Source organism: Poecilia latipinna, unplaced genomic scaffold, assembly GCF_001443285.1.
Source record: "Poecilia latipinna isolate Pla-1442-1.1 unplaced genomic scaffold, P_latipinna-1.0 Scaffold471, whole genome shotgun sequence".
NCBI lineage: Eukaryota > Metazoa > Chordata > Actinopteri > Cyprinodontiformes > Poeciliidae > Poecilia > Poecilia latipinna.
The window spans coordinates 293,297-317,749 of NW_015113087.1; the positions used below are offsets into that span (position 1 = coordinate 293,297).

The 24,453-nt window shown below is 39.8% G+C and overlaps 3 protein-coding genes and 1 long non-coding RNA gene across 4 annotated transcripts; 1 reads left to right on the plus strand and 3 right to left on the minus strand.

Moving 5' to 3' along the window:
- Positions 1-348: 348 nt before the first annotated feature.
- On the minus strand, positions 349-10,906 carry pabpc4 (poly(A) binding protein, cytoplasmic 4 (inducible form)). Its single transcript, XM_015039421.1, has 16 exons — positions 10,626-10,906; positions 10,349-10,550; positions 6,917-7,110; positions 6,012-6,127; positions 3,788-3,927; positions 3,251-3,345; positions 3,030-3,167; positions 2,854-2,949; positions 2,484-2,753; positions 1,491-1,581; positions 1,302-1,397; positions 1,081-1,211; positions 905-995; positions 695-825; positions 491-612; positions 349-405 (listed from the first exon to the last, which is right to left on the minus strand). Exons 2-15 carry the CDS (start codon positions 10,539-10,541, stop codon positions 514-516), a joined length of 1,881 nt encoding a protein of 626 aa, XP_014894907.1. The 5' UTR covers positions 10,542-10,550; positions 10,626-10,906; the 3' UTR covers positions 349-405; positions 491-513.
- Positions 10,907-11,222: 316 nt separating this feature from the next.
- Positions 11,223-13,873, minus strand: LOC106951726 (uncharacterized). Its single transcript, XR_001425856.1, has 4 exons — positions 13,674-13,873; positions 12,897-12,982; positions 12,749-12,834; positions 11,223-12,679 (listed from the first exon to the last, which is right to left on the minus strand). It is a non-coding gene; the product is annotated as an uncharacterized LOC106951726 (long non-coding RNA).
- A 1,003-nt stretch (positions 13,874-14,876) lies between these two features.
- Positions 14,877-18,904, plus strand: tmem54a (transmembrane protein 54a). The gene is made up of 6 exons (XM_015039423.1): positions 14,877-15,041; positions 16,191-16,387; positions 16,540-16,599; positions 17,467-17,664; positions 17,757-17,894; positions 18,413-18,904. The coding sequence occupies exons 1-6, from the start codon at positions 15,029-15,031 to the stop codon at positions 18,530-18,532; spliced, it is 726 nt and encodes a 241-aa protein (XP_014894909.1). The 5' UTR covers positions 14,877-15,028; the 3' UTR covers positions 18,533-18,904.
- On the minus strand, positions 18,812-23,565 carry LOC106951736 (probable histone deacetylase 1-B). The gene is made up of 14 exons (XM_015039422.1): positions 23,407-23,565; positions 22,745-22,857; positions 22,540-22,657; positions 21,804-21,878; positions 21,583-21,721; positions 21,325-21,466; positions 21,154-21,246; positions 20,939-21,047; positions 20,707-20,847; positions 20,281-20,389; positions 20,045-20,172; positions 19,761-19,928; positions 19,633-19,684; positions 18,812-19,540 (listed from the first exon to the last, which is right to left on the minus strand). Exons 1-14 carry the CDS (start codon positions 23,456-23,458, stop codon positions 19,513-19,515), a joined length of 1,467 nt encoding a protein of 488 aa, XP_014894908.1. The 5' UTR covers positions 23,459-23,565; the 3' UTR covers positions 18,812-19,512.
- Between the last annotated feature and the right edge of the window lie 888 nt (positions 23,566-24,453).

The window sequence follows — 24,453 nt, forward strand, 5'->3', positions numbered from 1 at the left end:
GTCAAACTTGACTCAATAAAACACCGAGAGACTTATGTTTGTTTATCATCCCTTTATTGATAATTCCACACGCCCATGATAACATGAGATGGCTAAGAAGCCGATCATTTTAAAATCAAAGTGAAGCCTTCAAGCAAAAATAAAGAACAAGATTCATGTTGGTTTTGGAAAAAGGTTTCTGGCCTTTTCTGATAAAATGTGTCCTGTGTTCACGACTCTTTCACATCAAAGTAGTGTGTAGTTTAAAAGTGTGTTGCAACTAGAAACTGAATTCTCTTGAGTGGGTTTTAAGAAAAAAAATAAGATTTTTCTCTTAATTGTATTTTTATTTTTTCCTGATATTTTTGCATAAGTTATTGAAGGTACTGTAGTGTATCTGTCCATCCTGACTTTGATTTCTCAGTCCTGGAACAACACAATGAACTCATTAGTACCACAATTTAATTCATTTGAAATGATCAAATATGATTAGTTTTACTGTTTTTCATACCAAGTTAATACAGAATCCGGTTTTTAGGATGTAGCAGCAGCAGTAGTCGTCATGCCACCTACTTTCTGAGTAGCATCCTTCTTTGCTTGATGGGCCTGCAGCACTGCAACAGCTTCCTCCACCTGAACCAATCAAACAGGAAAGAAACAGTTCAGTGACTTCATGGGGGAACATTCTTTGTTCCAGGCAGGATTAATAAGGTACCTTTGAACGGAGAGACTCGTGCGACTCCAGCATGTGCAGCAGCTCCGAGTTGTCGATTTCCAGCAGCATGCCAGTGATCTTTCCCGCCAGGTTGGCATGCATGGCCTGAATCAGCGGGAACAAGCGCTCCCCTGTTTTAAAACGATAACAAATTAGTCGAAAGAAAGTCAAAAGTCGGTACAGTTTGTTCGCAGCAGAACAGGGTCATACCTAGCATCTGTTTCTGTTCCTGAGGCGGCGCAGCAGCCAGCATGGAGGCCGTGAGCGGCTCCTGGCCCTGAACATGCACAGCTGGCTGAGTCTATAAACGGGATGGATGAGGTATTTCAGAAAAGAGTGTTTATAGATATGCATGCTTATTCTGAAAGGGAGCTAAAAAATAATACCTGCTGTACGACAATAGGTTGCACCACTTGGGGATTGGGGTTACGGACACTGGTGGCATATTTGTAAGGAGGCATGGCCCTGGGGCCAGGAACTCCCATCGACTGACGAGGACCCATGGTCTGACCGGCACCTAACAGGAGAGAGATAAAATAAAGACGAAAAAGTGCAAATTTAAATAGCAGACACACTGATAAGGGTCACTTTTGATAGCAAAGCAGACCTCGTGGGCCCTGTGCACCGCTGCTGGGAGTCATGTGTCTGAGATTGGACCGGGGTCCAGGCTGGCGCAGCGAGTTAGGCATTCCTTGGAAACCGCCTGGGATCAACACAAGCAGAGGTGGAAAAGGCAAAGTATTTCTACACTATGTTGAATGTTTACTTGGATGTTACAGAGGCACTACATGCTCACCTTGACCTCTACCACCTTGCTGCTGCCACCGTGGGTTGGGCCGCATCTGAGCCAGCTGGTTCGGTGCATAGTATGTGGTCCTGTTCTGGGCCTAATAGGGGCAAGAAGGGAATTAAGGCAGCAGTTGTTGGGGGTACATCTCTACCGGGTTATTGCACCTCAATACTGAAAAGTTAGCCAATTCCTGTAGTAAAGAAGCTTAGTCATATCTGTGAACATGAACTGTCAACTCTTGAAATTGATTTTCAGGTGGATTAATGTGGATTTGACTGGTTTATTCTAACACACAGACATCCTCTGATCTAAGCATGTTTGTGCATGTTGGGTTGTTATCCTACTAGAATGTAATCTTCCTTCCCAGTCTCAAGTCTTTAGCAATGTCAAAGATATTGTCTTCCAGTCTTGCCCTGTATTTAACTCCATCCATCCAGCTCTTAAATCCGACCAGCTTTCCTGTCCCTGCGCAACAATAAACATCCCAACAGCTTTGTACTCCTGCCTCCATATTTCTCTTTGGGGACGGTGCGTTCAGGGTGATGTGCAATGTTATTATTATATATATTTTTTAAAATTATATTTAGGCATTATCTAGCTAAAGAATTTTCTTGCTCTATGCACATGTTGTGTCTTCTTTCACCAGTGGCAGACGGCAAACAGGAGTTTTTAATACTTTTTTCCTTTGAGAAAAACTCTTCTATAAAGGCAAAAATTACTTCTTCTGGTCAAACGGGACATGTCTCACTATTTTTGCTGCAAAGACATCCAACTTTAATTTGCATTCTAATGCAATGCTTAGCAAAAAAAAAAAAGGAAACATGTAGGCAATTTACATATTTAACCAGAATACATGCAAAAAAAACAACTATTATGAAACTTTTAATTGTTGACGGATTTTCTAAAGTAGTACTACAATTTTTCCTTACATCAAATCGGCTCATTCTCCTTTAATTTATGAGTTGGTCAGTTTATCAATTCAGAAAGTGATTCCCTCACCTGGGGCACGGCGGGCATGAAGTACCCACTTGTGGGCTGGAACTGATTGATGATGGCGTTAGCCGGCATGGCCCTCATGCCAGCAATGCGCTGCATGTACTGGTTGGTGAGGTGAGCTTTGCGCTCCTCTTTGCGCTGAGCAAGAGCGACGTACAGAGGTTTAGAGCCAACGATACGTCCGTTCATCTCTGTCACAGCCTTGGTGGCCTCCTCGGGAGAAGAGAAGCAGACGAAGCCGAAGCCCTTTGAACGGCCTTCTTCTAACATCACCTAACGAATAAACAAAGGTTCTAAACACACATGCACAATCACAGTGCAATGCAGATTCGTTTTTAATCTGTTTAGATTTTTTCTTTTATTTTTTTATCACCTTCGCACTTGTAATGGAGCCAAATGGAGAAAACTCCTTACGCAATTTTTCATCATCGATTGTGTCGTCAAGGTTCTTGATGTAAAGATTGACTCCCTGATGAAAGAAGTTCCCATTTCAGTTTCAGATATTTGAATGTAAAGTCAGTAAAAGCAACATGGGCATTATTAATTTACCTGATACCGACTGATTCGTTCTTGTTTGAGCTGCTCAAACTTCCTCTTCAGCTCCGCCTGCCGCTCCATCTTCTTCTGAGCTCTGCCTACAAAGACGGTCTTACCATTCAGCTCGGTGCCATTCATTTCCTCCACAGCCTTTTGGATGAACAGACATTTGTGTGAGAACATTTCCAAAATCAAGCATAGCCTCTACGGATCCCTGGTAAATTTAAAAATACCTTGTTAGCATCCTCGTGTTTCTCGAAGCTAACAAACCCAAAACCCCTAGATTTTCCCGAGGAGTCTGCCATCACCTTCACACTCAGGGTTTTACCTGCAAATGTGGAAAAGAGGTGGTAAAAATAATTTTATTGTCTTTTTGTGGCATATAGCATGATGTGCAACATAAAGTAGCACACAGTGAGGAAACATCTGGCATTCGTATTTTAATTTTTGCAAACTGTCTGAAAATGTGGTGTGCATCTGTTTTACAGCCCTCTGATCCAGAACATTTTAACCCCACCTTTTTGTGTAATAACATACCTCTTCCACAAAGACTGGATTTGTAAAGTGCACAACTAATAGTTTTCCTGTCAACAGATTCTCCCACCTTTACTTGAAAATAAAATGAACCATCCTCCTTCCATTTCATAGCCGTATCACTTCGTCTTGGTTTATCATGTTTAATCTCAGTAGAATACATGGACATGTTTGGGTGTAACCTGACAACAGTTAATATAAAACAGCTTGCAGAGCGCTTGTACATGTCAATTTACCGTATTTTTCAAAAAGTTCCTTCAGTCGTTCGTCGTCCATGTCATCACCAAAGTTCTTGATGTAAACATTGGTAAACTCCTTGGCTTTGGCACCGAGTTCAGCCTCCCGTTCTTTTCGAGATTTAAAACGACCCACAAACCTGAACGAGCAGCATGAGAAGCCAAACACACTTTTGTAAAATAGTCTCAACAATCCTGAGATACACACCAGGCCCCGTCTTTTATTCACATAAACACGGACAACATCCATTGGACAAACTGAAACCAAGATTTTATTGTGTGACTCTTCATTCTCAGGGTTGACTGTGGAAAAAAAAGAAAGAAAAGAAAACACATCCAGCATCCAAAGGCAAGCATAAATGATGGCATGCTAGACATAACCATGTCAAGGTCTTGGTCCGAAACGTGATGAGGAGGTGGATGGAGAGAGCTTTAGGAAAACTCTCACAAGTTTAAAGGCAAATCAGATGCAGACTAAACGATCTTATCTACCTGGTTATGAGGACCTCTCCCCTTCTGCCATCCTGTATTGCATATCTGCATTCGATCCATCACTAAAACACACGAGCACTGTCACATAGACACACACACACACACTCACACACTCTAAGACGAATGACCAGCAAGTGGACAATAAGGGAACCAAGAACATCTCTGGTGGGAAAGAGCTTTGAGTTGGTTATTTCTAAGTTTGGCGCGGAATAAATGATGAGTATATTAGTCAATATATTTTCACACAAACTCACCAACTCAAACAACAACAACAAAAAAAGCATAGCAGGTCAGTTCACTCATGTTTAGAAATACAGGAATAAAAAACAATGCCCTGCAAATGCATTCATAACCACTGAACATTTCCATATTTTGTTAGGCAACAAACTCAAACTTCAATGGATCTCACTGGGATTTACACCAACAGAATATGGTGCGAAGCTACACTGTGAGAAGAAAATGAGCTTATCTCAATTATGTTTTTGTTCTTATTTTCTTTACAAGCAATAATGTAAAACAAAAAATTGTCATGAATTTATATTCATCATGGGACTGCCATCACTGCCAGTGGTGAAGTGTACTTAGATAAGAAAGGAAAGAGCTGTAATTGTTGAGGAAGCGTCTATCCTTTAGGGTTTGCTGCAAGATGCTGCAGCTCTTCTATAAGTCAGCTGTGGAGAATACAATCTGTTCTACCATCAGCATCAGAGTTAGAGACTCAAAGAAGCTCAGAAAACTGAAAAAGAAGGCTAAGTTGTTTTTGGGAAATGCTCAGGGGCCTCTAGAAAGAGCTGCACAGAGGATGGTGCTTTGTAAAAGAAACAACATAATGAATAACATGGAGTACCCATAATAAGCCTTGCAGTCCAAAAATCTGACCTTTATGGAGGAGTTGTGTGAAAAACATTATTTCCGAAAAAAGAAAATATAAGAAGTCCCATTTGCAGTTTGCCAAAAGCCACAAACATGTGAAAGAAGATACTCTGGTTTTTGATATACATGCAAAGTGCTATGTGTGGTGGAAATCTAACACCTCACGTCATCCAGAACACCAAAAGTATGTAGTGGCAGCATCGTGTTGTGGCATGTTGCTTTTATTTAGCAGGAGTCCATGAGATGGATGAACGATTGGAGCTAAATACAAGGCAGTCTTGGAGGAAAGCTTGCTAAAGGCTCATAAAGACATAAAGATGGGGTGGAGATTCACCACAAGGCAGGACAACAATCCTAAACACTGAGCTGCAGCAATAGTCTGGCTGAGATCAAAGCGTATTCATTTGTTTGATTGGACCAGTCAAATTCCAGATCTTACTCTAATTGAGAATTAGAATCCTGCAATCCATGTGAAGACATTTCCAAAAACACCTGCAGCTCTGCAGCTCAGGTGAGGTTAATGCACATACTATTACATGTTTCAGACTTTCATCTGTAAATAAAAATTAGAAAACCATGTATTATTTGCTTTATGTTAGTGGATCACAAGCAATCTGAATAACGGACTTTGAAGTTTGAGTTTGATTCAGCATGATAAATGCAATAAAGTTCAATGTCTGTGAACTTCTGCAAGGCAAAGTGAATAACAGTCTCCACATAACATCAACGCAAACAAAACTTTTGACACCTGGACCTCTAATTAGGGTTGATAACATGTATAATTCACTTAGACAAACTCACGGTAATGGTTTAAAAAAATTAAAGGGAATATACTTAAAGAGAATGATCAGACACTCACACCTTGCGGTCATTCAGAAGCATGCCGTTCATCTTGTCAATGGCGCGATCTGCTGCGTCCTGCGTCTCGAAGTGGACAAACGCGTAGCCCTTTGATCCGTTTTCATCACACACCACCTTGGAAAGGCGGACAGGGGTATAATGTCTTCAGGAACGCAGACAGCTCTCAAGCTTTAAAGCACAGACTGAAGAATTTGGAAGGATAATTGTGTGAGATGCTTTAGCACTACTTTGCAAAGCTACAGTCAATTAGCACTAAGAGGAGTGCTAGTGAACAGTAAGCATGGCGTTTTACAATTTACATATACTGTGGCCACTTTGTAAAAATCAAAGTCTTTATGTGCAGGCTTGGAGGTTTTATGAGTGCTCTCATTTGCAGTCTTTATTTTTTTTAGACTCTCTATTAGTCCTTCTGTCTTGGACTCTTTTTGTTTTGCTACAGTATAACCTTAATGTAACAATTTTTACTTTGTGTCCATACTTCCCCATTATGTGACACCAGTTATATTTGACATGCTGCTTTTTCACTGAGCTTACAGAAAAATATTTTTCTTAAATTAGATTTCCATGTTCTTTGTTTCAAATTCCCTTTCGGAAAGATGTAGTTTGTTCCAACTTCTCTAGTTGATGCTAAGAAAAATATTATAAAATATTATTAAACAAATAACCAGAGATCTAAATAGCCAATAGATTAAATTTAGAGAAGAGCACAAGTGAAGGATGACAAATGTTTCCAGACTCGTACGAAGTTCTGGATGTAGATGGCATTGCAGGTCTTTCGTTCTCCACTTTACCTCTTCACTTATTTTTTAAGTATCCAATTGTCTACATTGCGTAAACCCAACACTGATTGACTTAATCCGAATACAGATAATAAATAAATATTTACTTTTATAAAGACTCTACCTTGCATGATAAGATGTTGCCAAAGGCAGAGAAGGTGTCGTACAGGGCTTTGTTGTCGATGGACTTGTCAAGGTTCTTGATGAAAACATTGCCCACGCCGGACTTTCTGAGGGAGGGATCTCTCTGCGACCACATGATCCTGATTGGCTTCCCTTTCACCACGTCAAAGTTCATGGTGTCTAGGGCTCTCTCCGCTAGAAAGAAGTGAAGGGAAAGGTCAAGTTTTACTACTTTTTACTTGGACGTTTACTCAGAAAACATACTGGAACATTCTGGAACTGAACAATTTGTTTTTGTCCCATACTCTTTCCATTTCCAGACAATACTTGAAACATTTTTCCATCAATTGTCTAAAGCTTAGCAAGTTGCATCTAACCAAGCTTTTAATATCTTCACAACATTATCCCAGACTTGTCTGATCTCTTCTTTGGTCTTCAAGACTCTCTCTAACAAACCTCTTCAAAGAAAAAATTGTAGTTTGAGACTGAAAACATGTGAAAACCTGCAAAGGTTCACGGGTTGTGAGTACTTTTGGAAGGCACAGTATGGACAATATGAACTGAATGTACCGCTTCTATTGTACCAGTGATTTGGTGCAACAATAATCATAAAGTTATAATTTAAAAACATTTTGAATGTCTTTCTTTCACTGCGGAGAATCCCGGCTGCAAGCCTGCTGAAAACGCGCATGCTAAAGACACAGCAGTGAAGCATGCGCCTCATGAGTTATCTGCCAGCAGCTGGGACGAGTGTGGGGCAGCTGCAGTCGGAAAGCTCGCAGCACATGTCTTTCGTTTTGGACAAACCACATGCCTTGAAGTCAAATCAAGACTTTCGGCTCATATAGTTATGAACAAATATGTTTCCATTTAGACTTTTCTTAGCGTAGTCGTCGACCATTGCTCTGTCCGCCCAGCAACATCAATCTGTAGCTATCTTTTGCTTCACCTCCCATGTCAATGTGGGCTCCCGTGCTAAACATCCCCTTTTGTTCAGGAGCTACACACACCCACACACATACACACACACACATGCATACACACACACAGGGGCTCTCCAGCTGAAAGTGTCTGGTAAACAAAACGGAGCTCCCTTGCGTCTGCTGGCATCAGCAGTTTGGCTCACAATTGTACTTCCCAGCCAGTGTGCTCACAGAAGGTGGCATCACAGGCACTTCTGGAAGATTCTGAATGGAAATCGGTAGACCAAGAGCTGCCCCCTAAAACGGCTAACGTGTTAACTTAGTCAGTCAGTAGGTGTAATAATCAACGTTGTCTTTAATAACCAGTAACTGTTTGTCTCAAGTGTTATACGGCAGGCACACTTTGGGCTGCTCAGATGTAAGAGCTATATTTAGGGAGGGGTCCTGTGTGGCATGTGTGCTGGCATGGAGTGGGAATAGAGCGTTAGGCGTCGCCATTGATGGGGAAGAGAAACATTCAACAACACTTCTCAGATGAGAAACGTCACAAGTGAGAAAAACAAAAAACAACAAAAAAAAAAACAGACTACTACTACTACTTTTTTTGATTGCAAATATTCTCCTAAATCAACTGGTTCTGAGCAGGAATATCAACCCGTTGTTCATATTCACACAAACAAATCCTGAAATCTATTTACACACCCAGCAGACACAACCTGGAGCATAACTCATTCGGGGCTTGCTCACTGCCAAGCACCTTCCAGGAAACAAGTCTGTCGTCATCCATCTCTGGTGGGCTCGAGTCACAAACTCAAGCGTGGATAAGCTGTCACAGGTGTTTTGTGTTGGTACAACAGGAGAAAAGTTCACACAATGTAGACAGTGTCACCAAGACCCCAACGGCAACCACAACACCTGCTACCTTTCCTCTCTGTGTCTGATACAATCTAATCCTATAGAGTGTGAAAACATTTGCCGATACAGTTGCTTATACAGACAATTTTACTTACCTCCTCAAATCATAAAATGCTAAACTTATTGTAAAGTTTTTTTTTATTTTATTTATTTATGTCAATTTGGGGATACCAATACTCCAGTGGCACCACAAAAAGAGAGGGGCGGTTGTCACGGCCAGGCAGTATTATATAAAATTTTTTTTTTTACTTTCTAGCAGAGTCAATGTTTCAGTAAGTTACAATAATTATGTATGTATCTATGCATGTATGTATGTATTTATATCTTTTTGTATTTATTTATTCCTAAAGTGTGACCATTGTGATTATTTATCACATGGTTTGAATCCTGACACCACCACCACCACAAACACTCTTAATGTATAAATCATAAAACGCCTGAAATTAACTCCTGTTTTTGGGTTTTGGTGTGCTATGCTAACATTACCCCACCCTGCCTCCTACCACTTGTCCATATTTTTGAGACCGTGTTACTTTTTTTGCCCCAATATTCAGAGAAGAAGCTGCATCATACTTTCTCACTAAAAAAAATAATGTTCCTAAAATCGACATGCTCAATAATTAACTGTGAACAAGAAATGTCATCTTGAAAACACGCAGTCTCTTTATTTTCTTAACCTCAAAAGTGTTTGAGTAATTATCCGTCTCCTAATTGAGATTTTTCTATAATTTATTATCCATTGATGTTGTACTATTAATTAATTAATTAATTAATTAATTAATTCTAAACCAAATTTCCTGAATAATCATCACAAAATCTTCATCACATAACAGTGCATGTTTTTCAGGACTTAGGAGGTATTTGGAAATTTTGAATTTCTAAAAGTTAGCATGTACTTTCTGGACATTTCAAACACATAATATCTATGTTTTAGGATCACACCTGGTAAGTTTAGAGAAAGTAAATGCCAGTTTGTGAGTTCCAGAAAGTAAATGTCACATTTCAGGAAAGCACCAGGCATACCTCTGAATACTGAGAAGTACCAGGTAGGTTGCTTGTAAATGCAATCTATTATAACTTTACAATGCACCCATTATAGGGTTCATACTTTATAAAGTATGAACTTTGTAAAGATCATACTATATATATAATACTGTAGTGCCATCAAGCCTCTTTGATTTTATCCAAACAGAATAAACAATCTCTACAATAAAAGGCAAGTCGACAGATTCAAAGGAGAGAGGGAGGTTCTGCTGTGCTTGTAGCTTTTTCTGCCTGCTAAGAGAAGATGTCTATTTAAATAGCTAATTGCTTGGTGTAAAGATAATGTCCCTTTTTGCCAGCTTTTAAGAATAATTACATGAAAATTTTTTTATTGGGTTATTTTACAAAAACCAGCAATGCAAGAAATGAACTTGAGGCGAAAGCCCCAATTAAGAGTGCAGCAAATTACCTTTAAATTAAAAAATAAATTATTTACATTCATTATGAGCTTCAAGTGGAAAACATGCCGAAGTTTTTTTTTTTTTTGTTTTTTTTTTGCGTTTTTCAAGCCATGCTCACACTGCACTGAGTTGCTTCAAGTCACTCCTTACCGTCAGCGGGCTGCGAGAAGTTCACATAAGCATATCCGAGGGAGCGCCGGGTGATCATGTCTCTGCAGACCCGAATGGAGAGCACCGGTCCGGCGGGGCTGAACTTCTCGTACAGCATAGCCTCCGTTATGTCTGGGTGCAGGTCGCCAACGTAGAGAGAAGCCATCGGATAACTCCCCGTCGCAGTGTTCATTTCTTAGAGCTTCCCCGAATACAAATATATACGCAATTAGTGAAATTGTCCCGAAACAGTAAACAACCCGGTTCTTAATCGTACCTCAGTTTCCCCCGATTATTATAAGAGCTTCCGCAAATCCAGCTTCTTAGAATAAACCTCGAGAACTTCTTTAAAATCCCACCTCTGTTTGTATATATATTTTTTTTAATTTTGCTATTTTTTTTAAAAGGTTTGTGTTTAAGTATTTCTACGTTTGTTTTTATTTAGATTTTGTAGATTTTATATTTTTTTATGCGTTTTTATTTTAAGTTTTTTTTTTTTCCTATAACGGTGAGTTGGACACTCACGGTCGTTTTGCGGCCGGGGAAAGAGACTGCGTGAGGAAAGCATGGACACTTTATAGAGAGTAGCGGTGCGGAGGAAATAGTGGTCAGGGTCAAACCTGGGATAGGAAAAACACACAGAGCATGCGTAGTAAAAGGGAGAGTGCACAGTGTAACTGCCCCAACAGAGTCCAGCTCCCCACAGCGACGCCTGGGTTGGAATACAAACAAAAACTTTATAAAGGGAAGAGTTCATTCTACATGCGTCATAAATAAGAATGCATGAATGAATATACGGGAAATAACATAAAATGCTCCGTTTCATACCTCAGGCTATCTAAAATTTCAGTAATTCAAATACAGAAACTTGTCACATATTTGAAGAGTTTATTTTTCACAGTGGCATTCCAATATTCTAGATGCAAATAGATTACATACACTTTGCATTCAATTCCTTTTGCATGACTTACAATGCAGGGCATTGTGGTTAGTGAGCAGAATGTGACGGAGGTAGTTTTGGACTTCAGCTGCATTTTCTTAACACCCTACAGGTTTTCCGTGGAGCTTTGATTAGGTGCTGGAAAGCAAGCAGCATGCATCAATACTTTGACCATTTGAAACAAGAGTTTCAGTGCAAATCGTGCAGCACTCTGCCAATCTGCTGCTTGTGCACGAACTAAATACAACCAGCATTTTTGGCAGTTGTCCTCCCTCATGAAAGCCATGAGAAATTACTCTCAAATTTGACTTAATGAAATTCCACAGCAGGAGGGGGTTCTGTATGCGGTGTTAGTCATTTTAACGTGAAGTACATGGGTCTTTCACAAAACCTATAAACTGTGCTGATCTGAGTGCGTCAATGAAGTTACACAATTTCCTACATTTAGAGTTTACAATGAAAAATAAATGCATAGGTGTGGTCTCATTTACTATGCTTTTAGACTATTGATCTGTCCCAACAGGCCAAATTTGTCAACATTTGGAACTATGCTCATTAGCCACGGGAATCTTTACAATCCCATTTTTCCCCTCATTCTGCACAAATAGGTTCCAAGCTTGCACCTGTGAAAATCCATAATTTATCAGAAACCCCTAAATTATGCATCACAACCAAGAGTAAATGTTGCAGAATGTTTGTGTTACAATCTGTCTTCTTCGTCATTCTCCTGAAAACAAAAGTAACTTAATTTATTGAATGAATGTTAATAGTGCCATTTAAGTTAACTTAATACCTCAACAAATCCAGAAATGTTGACATTTATCTCAGATGGAAGAGATAAATCGGACCGGGTAAACATATCAGAAATCCCAGATCTTCCATATCTACTTTTCCTCTGAAATTTCTTGGCAATGATTTCATTTTCTTGAGGAATCTGTCATCCATCAACCAGGGTTAGCAGCTTCATGTCCCACTGTGAAGAATCACCTTTGTCGCTTACTGAGTGAGTGATTTCATTTGTGGGTAGAGTCAGAGAATTTCCCTCTATGGTTGAAACTTCCTGCAATGAATGACCATCTTGACCTGGTAAAGCAGACCAAGAAAAGAGGTTACCTTGCACTTCTCCGGGTAGCCAGGTAGCCAGAGTGTTAGTTTGGATGTTGGCGCCTGGCGCACCACAATAACGCCCTGCGGGGAAGACTGAAGCTCAGCTTGTGTCAGAGAAGCAGCAGCACCAAGAAAGTTTTCTCCAGGACCAGGAGTGGCAGCCATCATGGTGGTAGGTAAAGAGGAGCCAGACGCATCACGTGGTTTAGAGTCTGGAAGTACAGGACTTGACTCCCAGTCCTCCACAATGACCAGAGGGCCAATGTTGATGACTCCTTTAGCGTCTGAGTTGATGAGCACAAAGTTATGGCAAGCGGTTACAACTCAACAGCCTCAGGTTTCAAGAAACTCACCATTAGGAAAGTTCTTGACTGATGGGCCTCTACACTTTGAGCAACAGCAGGCACAGACATCTGCGTCACCATTTACTTCCTCCCATCTGAAAACAGATCATACGTCACATTAGTTTAAACATTATGTTCAATTAGCATCTGCACTTACCTCGACCTGTGTGCATTGTAGTTGCAGGATTTAGATGCAGAGCCGACTCCCTAATCTGACAGGATCACACTACAGTGAACATACAGCTGAAAGCGGAGAAGGAAAAAAAAATGTCTAGAGGTAAGCTGAACACCGTATTAGCAAATTCAGTTTTCCCAAACCATACCTCAGCAATGAGATAAGATGTATTCAACATGAAATTAACCACATCAGCTCTGCTGGAGGCCATAAACTGAGCGACATTGTGTGGAGAACCCAGTGCACACCTGCCAAGGAATAACATTTCAAAATGTGAACCATCTTATAACAGAGGGAGGTAAAGAAATTTAACTGGGGTTTTACAGTCAACAGGTCACTCAAACAGTCCGCCTGTCAGTGCCAATGCAGGCTTTGGCCATCTAGTGTTTCCAGAGTGTGAATTACAGGATTAAAGACAAAAGGTAACATGGAGAGTTACGGGCTTAGCCAGCAAATGTCACCCTAGTTTGCAAACATTTATGCAAACACAGTTTACATAAATTTCACAACAGTATGGGACTCAAAAGCCAAAACCAGTTTCTCTAGACAATGAAACACGATGTTCAAGGTGTAAGGGTCTAACTAGATTTACAAGCCAGGCAGGAGATATTGACGGGAACTGGAAAAGTAGATTTATTGCAGGTGCAAAGTCAAGTCTGACATATTTAATTGTGTGGTTAAAAACACATATGTGCTTATATATAGCATATCGAGTATAGCTTACCCTTTGTTTAGAATGACTGAATGTCTCGGTCTAACCTGGGATTCAGGGGACGCTGAGACAAAGCAGGAATGGATGAACAGATGCTGGCCAGGTCTAGTTTCAGCAGAAACCTGCAATCTTACTAACAGGCCTCTTTTGTAGATGTTTGACTCTGTCGTTTGTGTCCAGGATGCTGCAGGAGACAAACATTTGCTTTGTTGTACTGAACCCATTGTAAGTGTCCTACTGGGCCAACAACTCTATGTGTACTCGGGTAAGCAGGACATTAGTAGAGTGGTGAAGCAGCAGACGCAGGTGTGGGCAAACAAGCCAATGAGACTCCAAGACTTCATTTTTCTTGCATAACTGTCCTGCAGGCATTGTTGTATATGCATCATTTATTTTGTAGCAGGGATCATTTAAATCTGGTCATTCTAATACAGTCTTCTCATATTATGCAATTACACTGATTTCTAATCAGTCTCAATATGAATGGGAAAACAGTTTGATTCAGAATATTAGTATTTGTAAAATATATAAACAAAAAAAATCTAACCAAAGAAATAAACTGATTTCATCAAACTTTTCATTCCTCATTCTGATCATACAAAATGTAGCTGTTTAAGACATTTTTAATCAGGAATAATCAGGAACCAACATTAAAAAGAGAAAACGTATAAACCACACATGACTATTACATGTGTTATGTGTTGTTTATATGTTTTCTCTTTTTAATGTTGGTTCAGATAGAAGTTATTCCTGATTAAAATGTCTTAAACAGCTACATTTTGTATGATCAGATTGAGGAATGAAAAGTTTGATGAAATCAGTTTATTTATTTGGTTAGACTTTTTTTTGTTTATAACACATATAATAGTTATGTGTGGGTTTTATTCTATTCTACGCTATAGAATAGAATGGAATCAAAAAGAATATAACGGAAAACTCCTTTATCCATGAGATACTATCTCATCTCATAATTATCTCATAGATATGCTATGCAAAGTCATTTTTACTTGTTTATATCACGTTAGCGGAAATAGGCTTCCACAATGAGATCACACATCAAACTGACAAAGTGTGACGTTGTACTGCTTAACAAGGTCTGTAAATATAGCGGCTCTTTGAACAGTTTCTTCTTGGTTACAAAAATGTGTAGAACCACTGATCCAGTTAAATGTTTTGTCTGTTCTTCTTATCTCTCCGCCCGCAGCTGCAGCATTGCTTAGCTGTTGTGGGCGGAGCCTCCGCTCAGGTAGGCGGTCGGGATCGCCTCTTTGTTTTCAGGTAAGTTTCAGTCACGGAAGTCTGAGATCCACTGTCCCAGAGCCGTGGAAAGCGCGTCGTCAGAAATGATTTTGCCACAACTTTCCTAATAGCAGCTGTGATCTGAAGGGACGTAGAAGCCACCATGGTTAACTCAGGTATGTGAGCGAAGCTGGTGAGTGAAATTCTTTGCAGGCCTCAGAGGATTCGGAGTGAAATGTTTAGGCGTGGTCTTTGCATTTGGAAACAGTTGAAACGGCTGAAATCCAAATCCTCCCTTTTTCTCCTTCGGTTCATGGCTTTTAACCCTAAACGTGTTAACTTTTAAAGCGCCACCTGTGTGAGAGTGAAGGTGTTCCTGCAGATGGAGGGAAGCTGTAATTTAATCTTTGCTGATTCTTTCGTCTGGTGCCTCTGCAACAAACATTTGGAGTGTCTGTGCTGGTTCCTTTTTCAGGCATCTTTGATTTCACAATTACATCACTTGAGTAATCGTCATTGTTGTTGTTTTTTTTTGCGTGTGTGTGTGAATTTATTATTTCAAAATTATTCATTAGGATTTGATAACATTTGTCTTTACTCTACATGACACCATGTTAGGGTTCTAGTTCAAGATTTTTATGTCTTTCCAATTGTCTTATTTTGTTCTGGTAAGGTACTGAGTTGTAAAGCACACACACACAGAAGAAGTGGTTTAAGATTTGTGTTATATCTATAAAGCTATTTATAAGTTAATATCAGATACAGGACACAATGACTAGCCTTCCATCAAACCACTGGCAGGCCAAATAAAATGCCATCCGTCACCTTATTTCTGCAGCTTTTCACAGAGAACATTGTTCATTCCATTAAATAACCAACCGATTATCAATCTAGCTACATCAGCTTTGAAGTAAAAGCTATGGATATTTACTGTTTTAGTGAGATGCCAAATATTATTATGACCCAAAAACATTGCTTGTATTTTCACAGCATTCACTCTCGAACGGAGAACCCGAGTATCTATCCAACACCAACTGACCCTTCAGGTCTTGTAAATGTGGTGGTGGGTGTTTGAATCCCCCACACCGGAGGCAGAGTGTTTTGTTCATGCTAACGATCTGGTTACATGCCATCCATCTGCAGTTGTTATGCATTTTCTTCTGTTGAAACTACAGAAACCTGCTAGTTTTGTTTCTTCTTCTGAATTTACTCGATAAGTATTCAAATATTGAATTTTATTATGTGCTAAAGATCGATTTGTTTTAAGGACTTTCAATTTTTTTTTACAAAACCAAACAGATAAAAGTTACTTCCGCTTCCTGCAGGAATATGCTGCACCAACCTCAAAGACAACAGGGCCCTGATGAAGATGGGGTTGACGCTGGTGCTGGTGGGCCACGTCATCTTTCTTCTGGGAGCCCTGGTCCACGGCGTCGTCCTCAGATACTTCATTGTGAAGATTAAGGTCCGGACTCTTATATTCGCTGTGTTTAACGTCACTGCCATCGTGGAAGGCCTGATTGTAAGTTGGTTTACACACGCTGAAGTTTTTTTGTTTTTTTTTTTGTCTTTTTTTCTTTGTTCTTTTGTTTTTGTCATTAAATCTTTTGCTGCTGGAAGTAAATTAGTGGTTTTCATATGTCAGGAATGATGTTTCTGCTTCCTTTCCTTCAGGGTATTATCAGCGGGATAGTTGCTATTGTCCTGTCTAAGAACAAGAAAAACAAGACCCTGGTAAATACTTTTCCACTCAGTTTCCCCCACCTTCTCCCACCTCCTTCAGCCCACAAATGTTACACACATGGACACAATTGTTGACACTCCTCTGTTAAAGCTGCAGTAGGTCACTTTTTACAATATGTCCTGCCACTATAATTTCAATACAGATAATCTGTGAACAAATGGAGCTCCTCTGCCTTCATGTAATTCTGCCATTTGCAGAAATACACCACTTGGTCAGAAACAACCAGAGGAGGAAGAGCTTCGCACTGCAAATCACATTCGTGTACGTGCTGCTTGCACCCCATCTCACTCTCTGCAGTGTCCTTCCCTAGAGTGGAGACTGCTATGAAGGCTAGTGAGCATGGCCATAGTGATGCTGGATTAAAGGTTTTCGTTTATCATTACGTTGCCTCTTTGTCATTATCTCAGCTGCAGCAAACCAAGTAGTGCATACACGAGCATGATTGGCAATGCTAAGACCTACCTCCCGTCTCTAATTGGTTGTTTCTTAATGGCGCATTTCTGCAAATGCTGGTAGGACCACAAGGAAGAGGCAGGAGAGCTTAATGTTTTTTTCACAATTACCTCTAAAAAAGGCAAAATATGATTTTCATTGGCTAAATTTATGTTTATATTTATTTCTTTTGTCAGTTTCAAGTTATTTCAGTAATTAGGGGGGGGTACCAAAAATCTTGTCTGTCTGCTCCTGTTAGAACCTGTATGTATTTGGAGGTACAAAAGTGGTTTAAAGATGAAAGTATTGGTACAACATGCTAATCTTTTACAGAACAAAAACTCATGTGTGCAGTCTCTTACATTGCCTTTAAATATGAAGATTTATGCCTTACAAATGCCCTTCCGTCTCTGTTCCTCTGGCAGATCTGGGTTCTGTTGGTCTTCAGCTTCCTGGCAGGTTTCCTAGGAATTGCTGCTGCCTTGGGATTGTCATATTCTTTAGTTAGAGCCGTCATCCTCAGGAAAGAGCGTGTGCTAAAGAATTTCTGCAAATTCTTTGATGAAACCCCCGACCCTGCGACCATCACAAACGAATGCCCCTTCGATCCGACTCGTATCTATGTAGGTACAATATTCATCCATGTTCGATCAGCAACCCTTTATATTAAGATGACATGGGTGTGTAAGAAATGTTGTTTTGTGTGTAAATTTAGGCAACCTGCATCATTCTTTGGATGCCCCTCATCATAATGTGCGTCGTGGAATCAGTGTTCACCTTTCGCTGCTTTGCTGCCTGCACTTCCTTCCTGTACCTTTGCCCGTGCAGGAAGAAGCCTGTCCAGGCAAGGAGGGTAAGGTCCTGTCAGGTGTTCTGCATTTAATGCAGAAATCTGTGTGAATGTAATAATACTGCTTATTTGATGCTGCATTAAAGACTCCAGATCTGTGCAGGATTGGCCTTTTTTCATTTTGACTTAGACTTACCTGCATAATTTCAAGCAATAATGTGTAAAGTTTTAGGTGCGTCTCTAATTCACTTTCTTTAGTGAAAGTGTTGCTATGTTTTATTTTCAATCTGAAAATAAAGAATCTGGAATAGAATGTGCATTGTTCCCTATACATTTTAGTAGAATTAAATTAAAATGAGGATTTGAGCTTTTCTTACTTTGTATTCCTGTAATTAAAGTACAAGAATCATTATTGTGTATTTCAGATGAACACACAATAACCATTTGCTGCCCTGTCATTTTTTTTTTCTCTAGCATATGTGAAAATTTAAATGAAGTTGTCAACTCATAAAAATAAGGAATTACTGAATCAGATCATTAATTCATGCAAATTTAACTTTTTTTTTTTCTTACACTTTCAGGTTAAAGTTAAGATTAGGGATGAAATCCCAATGCCGTTTCCAGAGGAAGGAGCCGAAGAGCCCCCTGCAGAGCAGGATGATCTGCTGCACGGCAGAAATATGCAGAATGACTGGGTTTAATCCAGCAAAATTGTTTTTCATCCAACTGAACAGGATGAAAAACTGAACAGAGAGACTCTGTTACAATTCAAATATTTTGATATATCTGGACTTGAGTAAGTTGAAGCAGTTGCATTTTACCATTTATGCCCCTTAGTGGCATTTGTCTTAATGATTTGATGGGATGCTGTTATGGTTCAAATGTGTTTTTTTTCTTTTATCATTTTTGTACCATTTTAAAATCTGCCTCATGTACCTTCAGTTTAAATGTCATTGTAAAAAGAAAACTCGCATTTCCTATTGTTTTAAAATAAGATTTTATTACAGTTGAAACCTCTGACAGGCTTTGTTCAATCAAAATGTTTTCAGAATACAAATATATACACAAATCAATCGAGACATCTGGCTTTCCTTTTTGTTTAAAGAAACGTGTTCAAAATGCGATCTCTTTAGCTTCTGAAAAATGCCTAAAGCTATTAAGCAACTTAAAAGCACACGCTAATTTAAGCTGGTCTGTAAAATATGTATAGAAATACACATCTTGCAAATTTTGGTGGACAATATGAGTTGCATGTTTTCTAGAAAAGGGACACATTTTTCTACATTATTCTGCTACAACTCCAAAGGCACATGACACAAGGGGCTCAAATGACAAAAAAAAAAGAAAAGCCAAAATTAGTTAAATTACATCCAGGTATATAAAATAGGCACATGCTAAGCCATTTTTACAGATATTTTCACAACTGGAAAAGCAAATAAAGTAAATAAAAGGAAATTCATAAAAAAAAAAAAAAAATACTGAAAAATATGTTTTCTGTCCAAACACGGAAAAGTTGAAAAAATTAAGAAAAGAACAAATGGAAAACCATTTCATCTCCACTGTCTTAAAATATACAGTTCTTTACCAGCTTTCATTGCAACAGTCATTAATAAAACAAAAAAAACAAAACCTCAGGATCAGCTCTGATCTGATGTACTGTTGTCACAGGAAGTTCGGGACCTCAAGGTGTCTTGGGTTCCTCATTTGGCCTAAAGGATCCAGAAGGAAGGAAATGATTAACACCTTCTGTTAGCCGCCTCCTGGCCATCACGGTCAATGTGATTGTGCTGTGTTTTCTCACTTTGATGTGTCCATTTTTTCCTCCTCTGGCACCTTCTCTTCTTCTTTTACTTCTGTGAAAGATTTGAAACGACTCCCTCAATGATTTGATTATTACTTAACAGGATAGCAGGATGTGAGGACGACTACCTTTTGGTTCCTCTGTACTTTTCTTCTTCTCCTCTGTCTCCTTCTCTCCTTCGGTCTTGGTCCTTTTGGCTTTCTTGTAGCTGGCTGCATTCCTGCGACCGCCTTCGCCTTCATCCTCCGAGTCCGAGAACTCTTCCTCGCACGCTATCCTTTTGTCATGAGCACGGACTGGACGTTTATCAGGAGGGAGATGTGCATTAGGAGATGCTGCTGCTTCTCCACAACAACAACAGCCCGAGAGCTGATGCAGAGTAAATGTGGAAGAAACTGAGAAACGATTTTACTAGATATGCGTTTGTTTGGGTCGTCCTCTTCGTCGCCGCTGTCCTCCTGCACGGCGTCCTCAGGGATGGCTTGCATCTGGACTCCCGGGGCGTGAGGCAACATGCGCAGGTTCTCGAACAAGCGCTGCCTGTAGGGGGCGACACAGGAACACTTCAGCTCAAAGAAGTTCTCTGGTCTCTCAGGCCAAAAGCAAACAACAAATACTCTAAATGTGAAACGTGTTTCATGAACTCACTTGATCTTCTCCAGGTAGTCGTTTGTGTTCTGATTGGTCATGTTGGAGGGGCTGATGTGCAACTTGAAGTCTGGTCCAAAGTACTCAAAGTAGTCGTTGTACGGGAGCTCTGTCAGTTTGGGAGAAAATATGTACATATTTTATTGTGTCATCTGGGCGCGAGCATCTGATTGGTTCATTCACAACATCTGAGTTGAATATTTTTAAGGGCCAACTTGAAAAACAGTGATTCCTAGTGTGCCTTTTTGAGAAAACACTGAAATACATCAGGGAAAACAAAGCCTTATAGATTATTGTCTTATTACATACTCATTTTATTTTACGTCTCCTCACACATACCCGGCATGTTTTGACACCGACACAACGAGTTCCACTGATAAAGAATTGGGAGCAAAGAATTTCTAATGGGGGTTGGGGGAAGCATACCATTGGGGATGGAGCTATCGAGGGCCACAGCAGTCTCAAACGTCCAGCAACGAGCCACGTTCCGGATCGTATAGCCGCCTCCTCCCAGCATCAGCAGCGGCAGGTTGAAGCTCTTAATGTACTCCACACACTTGGCATGGCCTAAGCAGACATGGTGTAAGAATAGTATATATATATTAAAAAAACATTCAAATGAGACTCTGCGTGTCTCATCTGAGTCCCATAATCTTGCCTTTAATGGTGAGGTTGAAGCAGCCCAGTCTGTCCCCTGACAGAGAGTCAGCTCCACACTGGAGGACCACAGCACTGGGCTGGTACATCTCCATCACCTTCGCCATGATCTGCAGAAGAAAACAAACGCAACGGCGACAGTTGATATTAATTTTTGCTTTTTTCTGCGTCGAAGAACATCTACATTATGAATTTAACAGGAGTTTATTAACTCACAGGTTTGAAAATGGCTTCATAGGACTCGTCATCAATCCCATCCCTCAGTGGATAATTTACAGCATAATATTTACCCTTTCCAGCACCAATATCCTTAAGAGAACAAGAAAAGCAGCATTTTAATAGTGCAGCTCTCTGACGTGTTTACAAGTACAGTTGTTAAAGCCATACCCTGAGGTCACCGGTGCCTGGGAAGTACTCTCCATACTTGTGGAAGGACACAGTCATGACACGATCTGTGGTGTAGAAAGCCTCCTCCACACCGTCTCCGTGGTGGATGTCAATATCTATATACAGAACTCTCTGATGGTATCTACGAATGAGAAAATGTTAATTAATTCCAACTGTTTTTATGTATGTTCTGTGGCATCAGAGGCCGGAAATGTCATTATTACACACACTGAGCATCAACCTCTCTGTCTCACTCACTTCAGTAACTCCAGGATAGCCAGTACGATGTCGTTGACGTAGCAAAACCCAGAGGCTTCGGACTTTTTGGCGTGATGAAGCCCTCCGGCCCAGTTGATCGCGATGTCTGTCTGCTGTTTGTTCAACTTCACGGCACCGGCTGAAACACAGCGAGAAAGTGAGAATTTAAAACTTTTCTACAACAAAGGCCTACCGGACTTCTTCAGAGAAGATGGACTTACCGACGGAGCCCCCTGCTGAGAGCTGGCAGAACTCGAACAAGCCATCAAAGACCGGACAGTCCTCACCCACATTAACTGCAAAACGCAAACATCAGAGACATCCGTATTGTTCAGACCGGGCACAGCATCAGTCCTGAACGATCCAATCGTACTAAATATGCAACTAAAATGTTTTAGCTTTTATGCAACAAAGAGTAAAACCAGACATGTTGTCTGATTTGCTTCAAAACTAGCTTCAGAAGTGGCATGCAATGCTTGTTACTTAATTTAGCAGCATGAACACAATCCATCCTCAGACACTCTGAAGAATCACCCACATGACCTGGAAGCATAAGTTATTCTCTTTCTGTTACAATTTTTTTTTACTGAGTAACCTTACATCTCTCTAAATATTCTAAATAATAACTTGTGTTTCTTTAGAATATTTTAATTTGTTTGATTATTTAGAATTGTATGTATTTTAACCAAATAATCATGAGAAAATCTAGAAAGTCCTGAGCAAATAATTTATTCTCACAAATTAGTTGCTGATAAAAACACAGGCTTACTGATTTAGGGGCATTAAAATAATTTCTCATCTCTGACCGACTACATGCTTTTTTCTAATTGCTCTGAAAAGGTTGTATGCAAGGCATAAATGGCTTTGTAAGAGCTACTTCCTCTAAATCAGTCAAGATGCATGTAAAAACAATAATGGAACAGAAAGATTTTCGTTAGATTTTCAGACGAAACTTACATCTCTGCATCTGTTTGCTGTATTCTGACATGTTGTCCGGCCTGATGGAGCGCAAGAACCGGATGTAGTCATCACTGTGATACTTGGTCATCTCTTCTCCGCTGGCTTTGTGTGGACGCTGCAGCAACAAAAATAAAGGCACTGATTATGTCCTGGGACAGAACCTGTCTGCACAACCAAGTAGCATAAACCCAATTTCACATACATAGATCTCCATCTTTCTGTAGAGCCCATAGTTGAGCAGCAGGTTGTGGGTCATGCGGATTCGGTGAGGCTTCATGGGATGGCCCTGACCATAGTAGTAATTTCCAACATCACCTGAAATGAGGAAAAAAACCCAGAATCTATTAGTAAATAAACATCTGCTGAGGTCTGCTCACTATCCTATCGGCGATACTAGAAATAGGGAGGTGGGGGTGGGGGGTGACCTAAAGTTACCTACTGGCTTTTTAACATCAGTTGACGTTGATTTGAGCATTTCCAACAACAAACGCCAAACTTTCGAAGGTAATAAAATGAGTCTCTTCCCAGTACAAACTAATTTTACTGACAATAACCGTGCATCATGTGTTAGCGCGCTAGCTGATTGTCTGTTTTTTTTTTTTTTTTTTTTTTTATCAAAGTATAAAAACCGTTTCAAAAATGCACAGAGTTGTATTTGAAGAGCTATCTTTGGCTACGGCCAAATCACCTTTTTAGAGTTTAAGCACACCAACATCTCAAAACTGAGGTGAGGAGATCAAGCTGCGTCTCAAGCTAGCTACGTTAGCTTAGGTTAGCAAGAGGTAAAATTGATAGATGCAAACTCTGTCGGATTTTATCAGTTATCGAGTCTACTTATGAAACTGCAACTATGAAAGTACTTACCATCATAGTAGTAGCAAACTTTTTTCTTTGTGCCTTGCGAGGTAAATGCCATTTTAGTCTTATTTTTTGGATGGTTTTACCCACAGTGCAGGAGAGGAGACAACAGCGACACGTTTGGTCAATGGGATGTCAGCAGCTGCCCATAGGGGGCGACAGAGTGTCACAAAAGGGTTTCACGCAGAGATGACTCTTTACGTTCACTACATGCACAAATAGTCTCTGCTTCCTACCTCCACTTGCATCTAACAGATAACATTGCATCTTTTACTGTTTACATTTCTTAACCTAAAAAAAAGTTGAGGCATGCTAGGCACATATCAGAGTCCTGGGAGAAGCTCTGATTACAATCCACGAGAAATATTTGTGGGTTCTGTGCAATGCTCTTACACCTCACAATCTAGTACATAATTTGCCACTTTCAGGCAAAGTAGCAAAATATGTCAAGCCATAGATCATTTCAGTACACTCAAAATTGCTGCTTTATCTGTCATTTTTAAAATAGTTATTTTTGACCACTGTAAGCATGTCTTTCCTGCACAGGTGGCTATAGTAACTTGATGCAATTACTTATTTACTCAAATTATGTTTCTCCATCTGATGACATCATCAGTTACTCAGCATTTAAGTAGCCTTTTATACAAAATACACTTTTATTCCTGCTTGAGTCATTTATTGGATGACTACTTTTTACTTTTTATTGAGTAAAAATATATTGAACTCTTAACTTGATTACAATTTCTGGGTGCTTTGCTTAACAATTTTGTCTCATAAAAACCACATTACCTCTGCCTATTTATCTAATTTCAATTACTCTTCCTCTTTTGACGTACCTTGTTCATCGAGTGAAAGTATTTAAGGGTCTTCTTTAATCAAAGCTCATTATTATATTGATCAAAATGACATCAGAAGGTAAAAGGGGGAAGTTTCAAAGCCTGAGAAGCTTCACAAAACAGATAGCATCAATAGGAAAACACTTCTGACTTAACAGAAAATAAAAACTCTGTAACTCTAGATGCTCTCTCAGTTCTGGCAACAAGAAAATAGAAA

Bases quoted from the DNA above. Each gene is read 5' to 3' on its own strand.
- pabpc4 (XM_015039421.1), bottom strand. From the start codon at position 10,541: ATGAACACTGCGACGGGGAGTTATCCGATGGCTTCTCTCTACGTTGGC. The intron at 3,346-3,787 runs GTAAATTGACAT...CCACATTTGCAG, and splicing joins GGAACTTTTTGAAAAATACG to GTAAAACCCTGAGTGTGAAG. The intron at 826-904 runs GTATGACCCTGT...GTTTTAAAACAG, and splicing joins GGAACAGAAACAGATGCTAG to GGGAGCGCTTGTTCCCGCTG.
- tmem54a (XM_015039423.1), top strand. The intron at 16,600-17,466 runs GTAAATACTTTT...TTCCTCTGGCAG, and splicing joins ACAAGAAAAACAAGACCCTG to ATCTGGGTTCTGTTGGTCTT. The intron at 17,895-18,412 runs GTAAGGTCCTGT...TTACACTTTCAG, and splicing joins AGCCTGTCCAGGCAAGGAGG to GTTAAAGTTAAGATTAGGGA.
- LOC106951736 (XM_015039422.1), bottom strand. From the start codon at position 23,458: ATGGCATTTACCTCGCAAGGCACAAAGAAAAAAGTTTGCTACTACTAT. The intron at 21,879-22,539 runs GTAAGTTTCGTC...TGCGTTTTGCAG, and splicing joins CAGCAAACAGATGCAGAGAT to TTAATGTGGGTGAGGACTGT. The intron at 21,048-21,153 runs GTGAGTTAATAA...TTTCTTCTGCAG, and splicing joins ATGAAGCCATTTTCAAACCT to ATCATGGCGAAGGTGATGGA.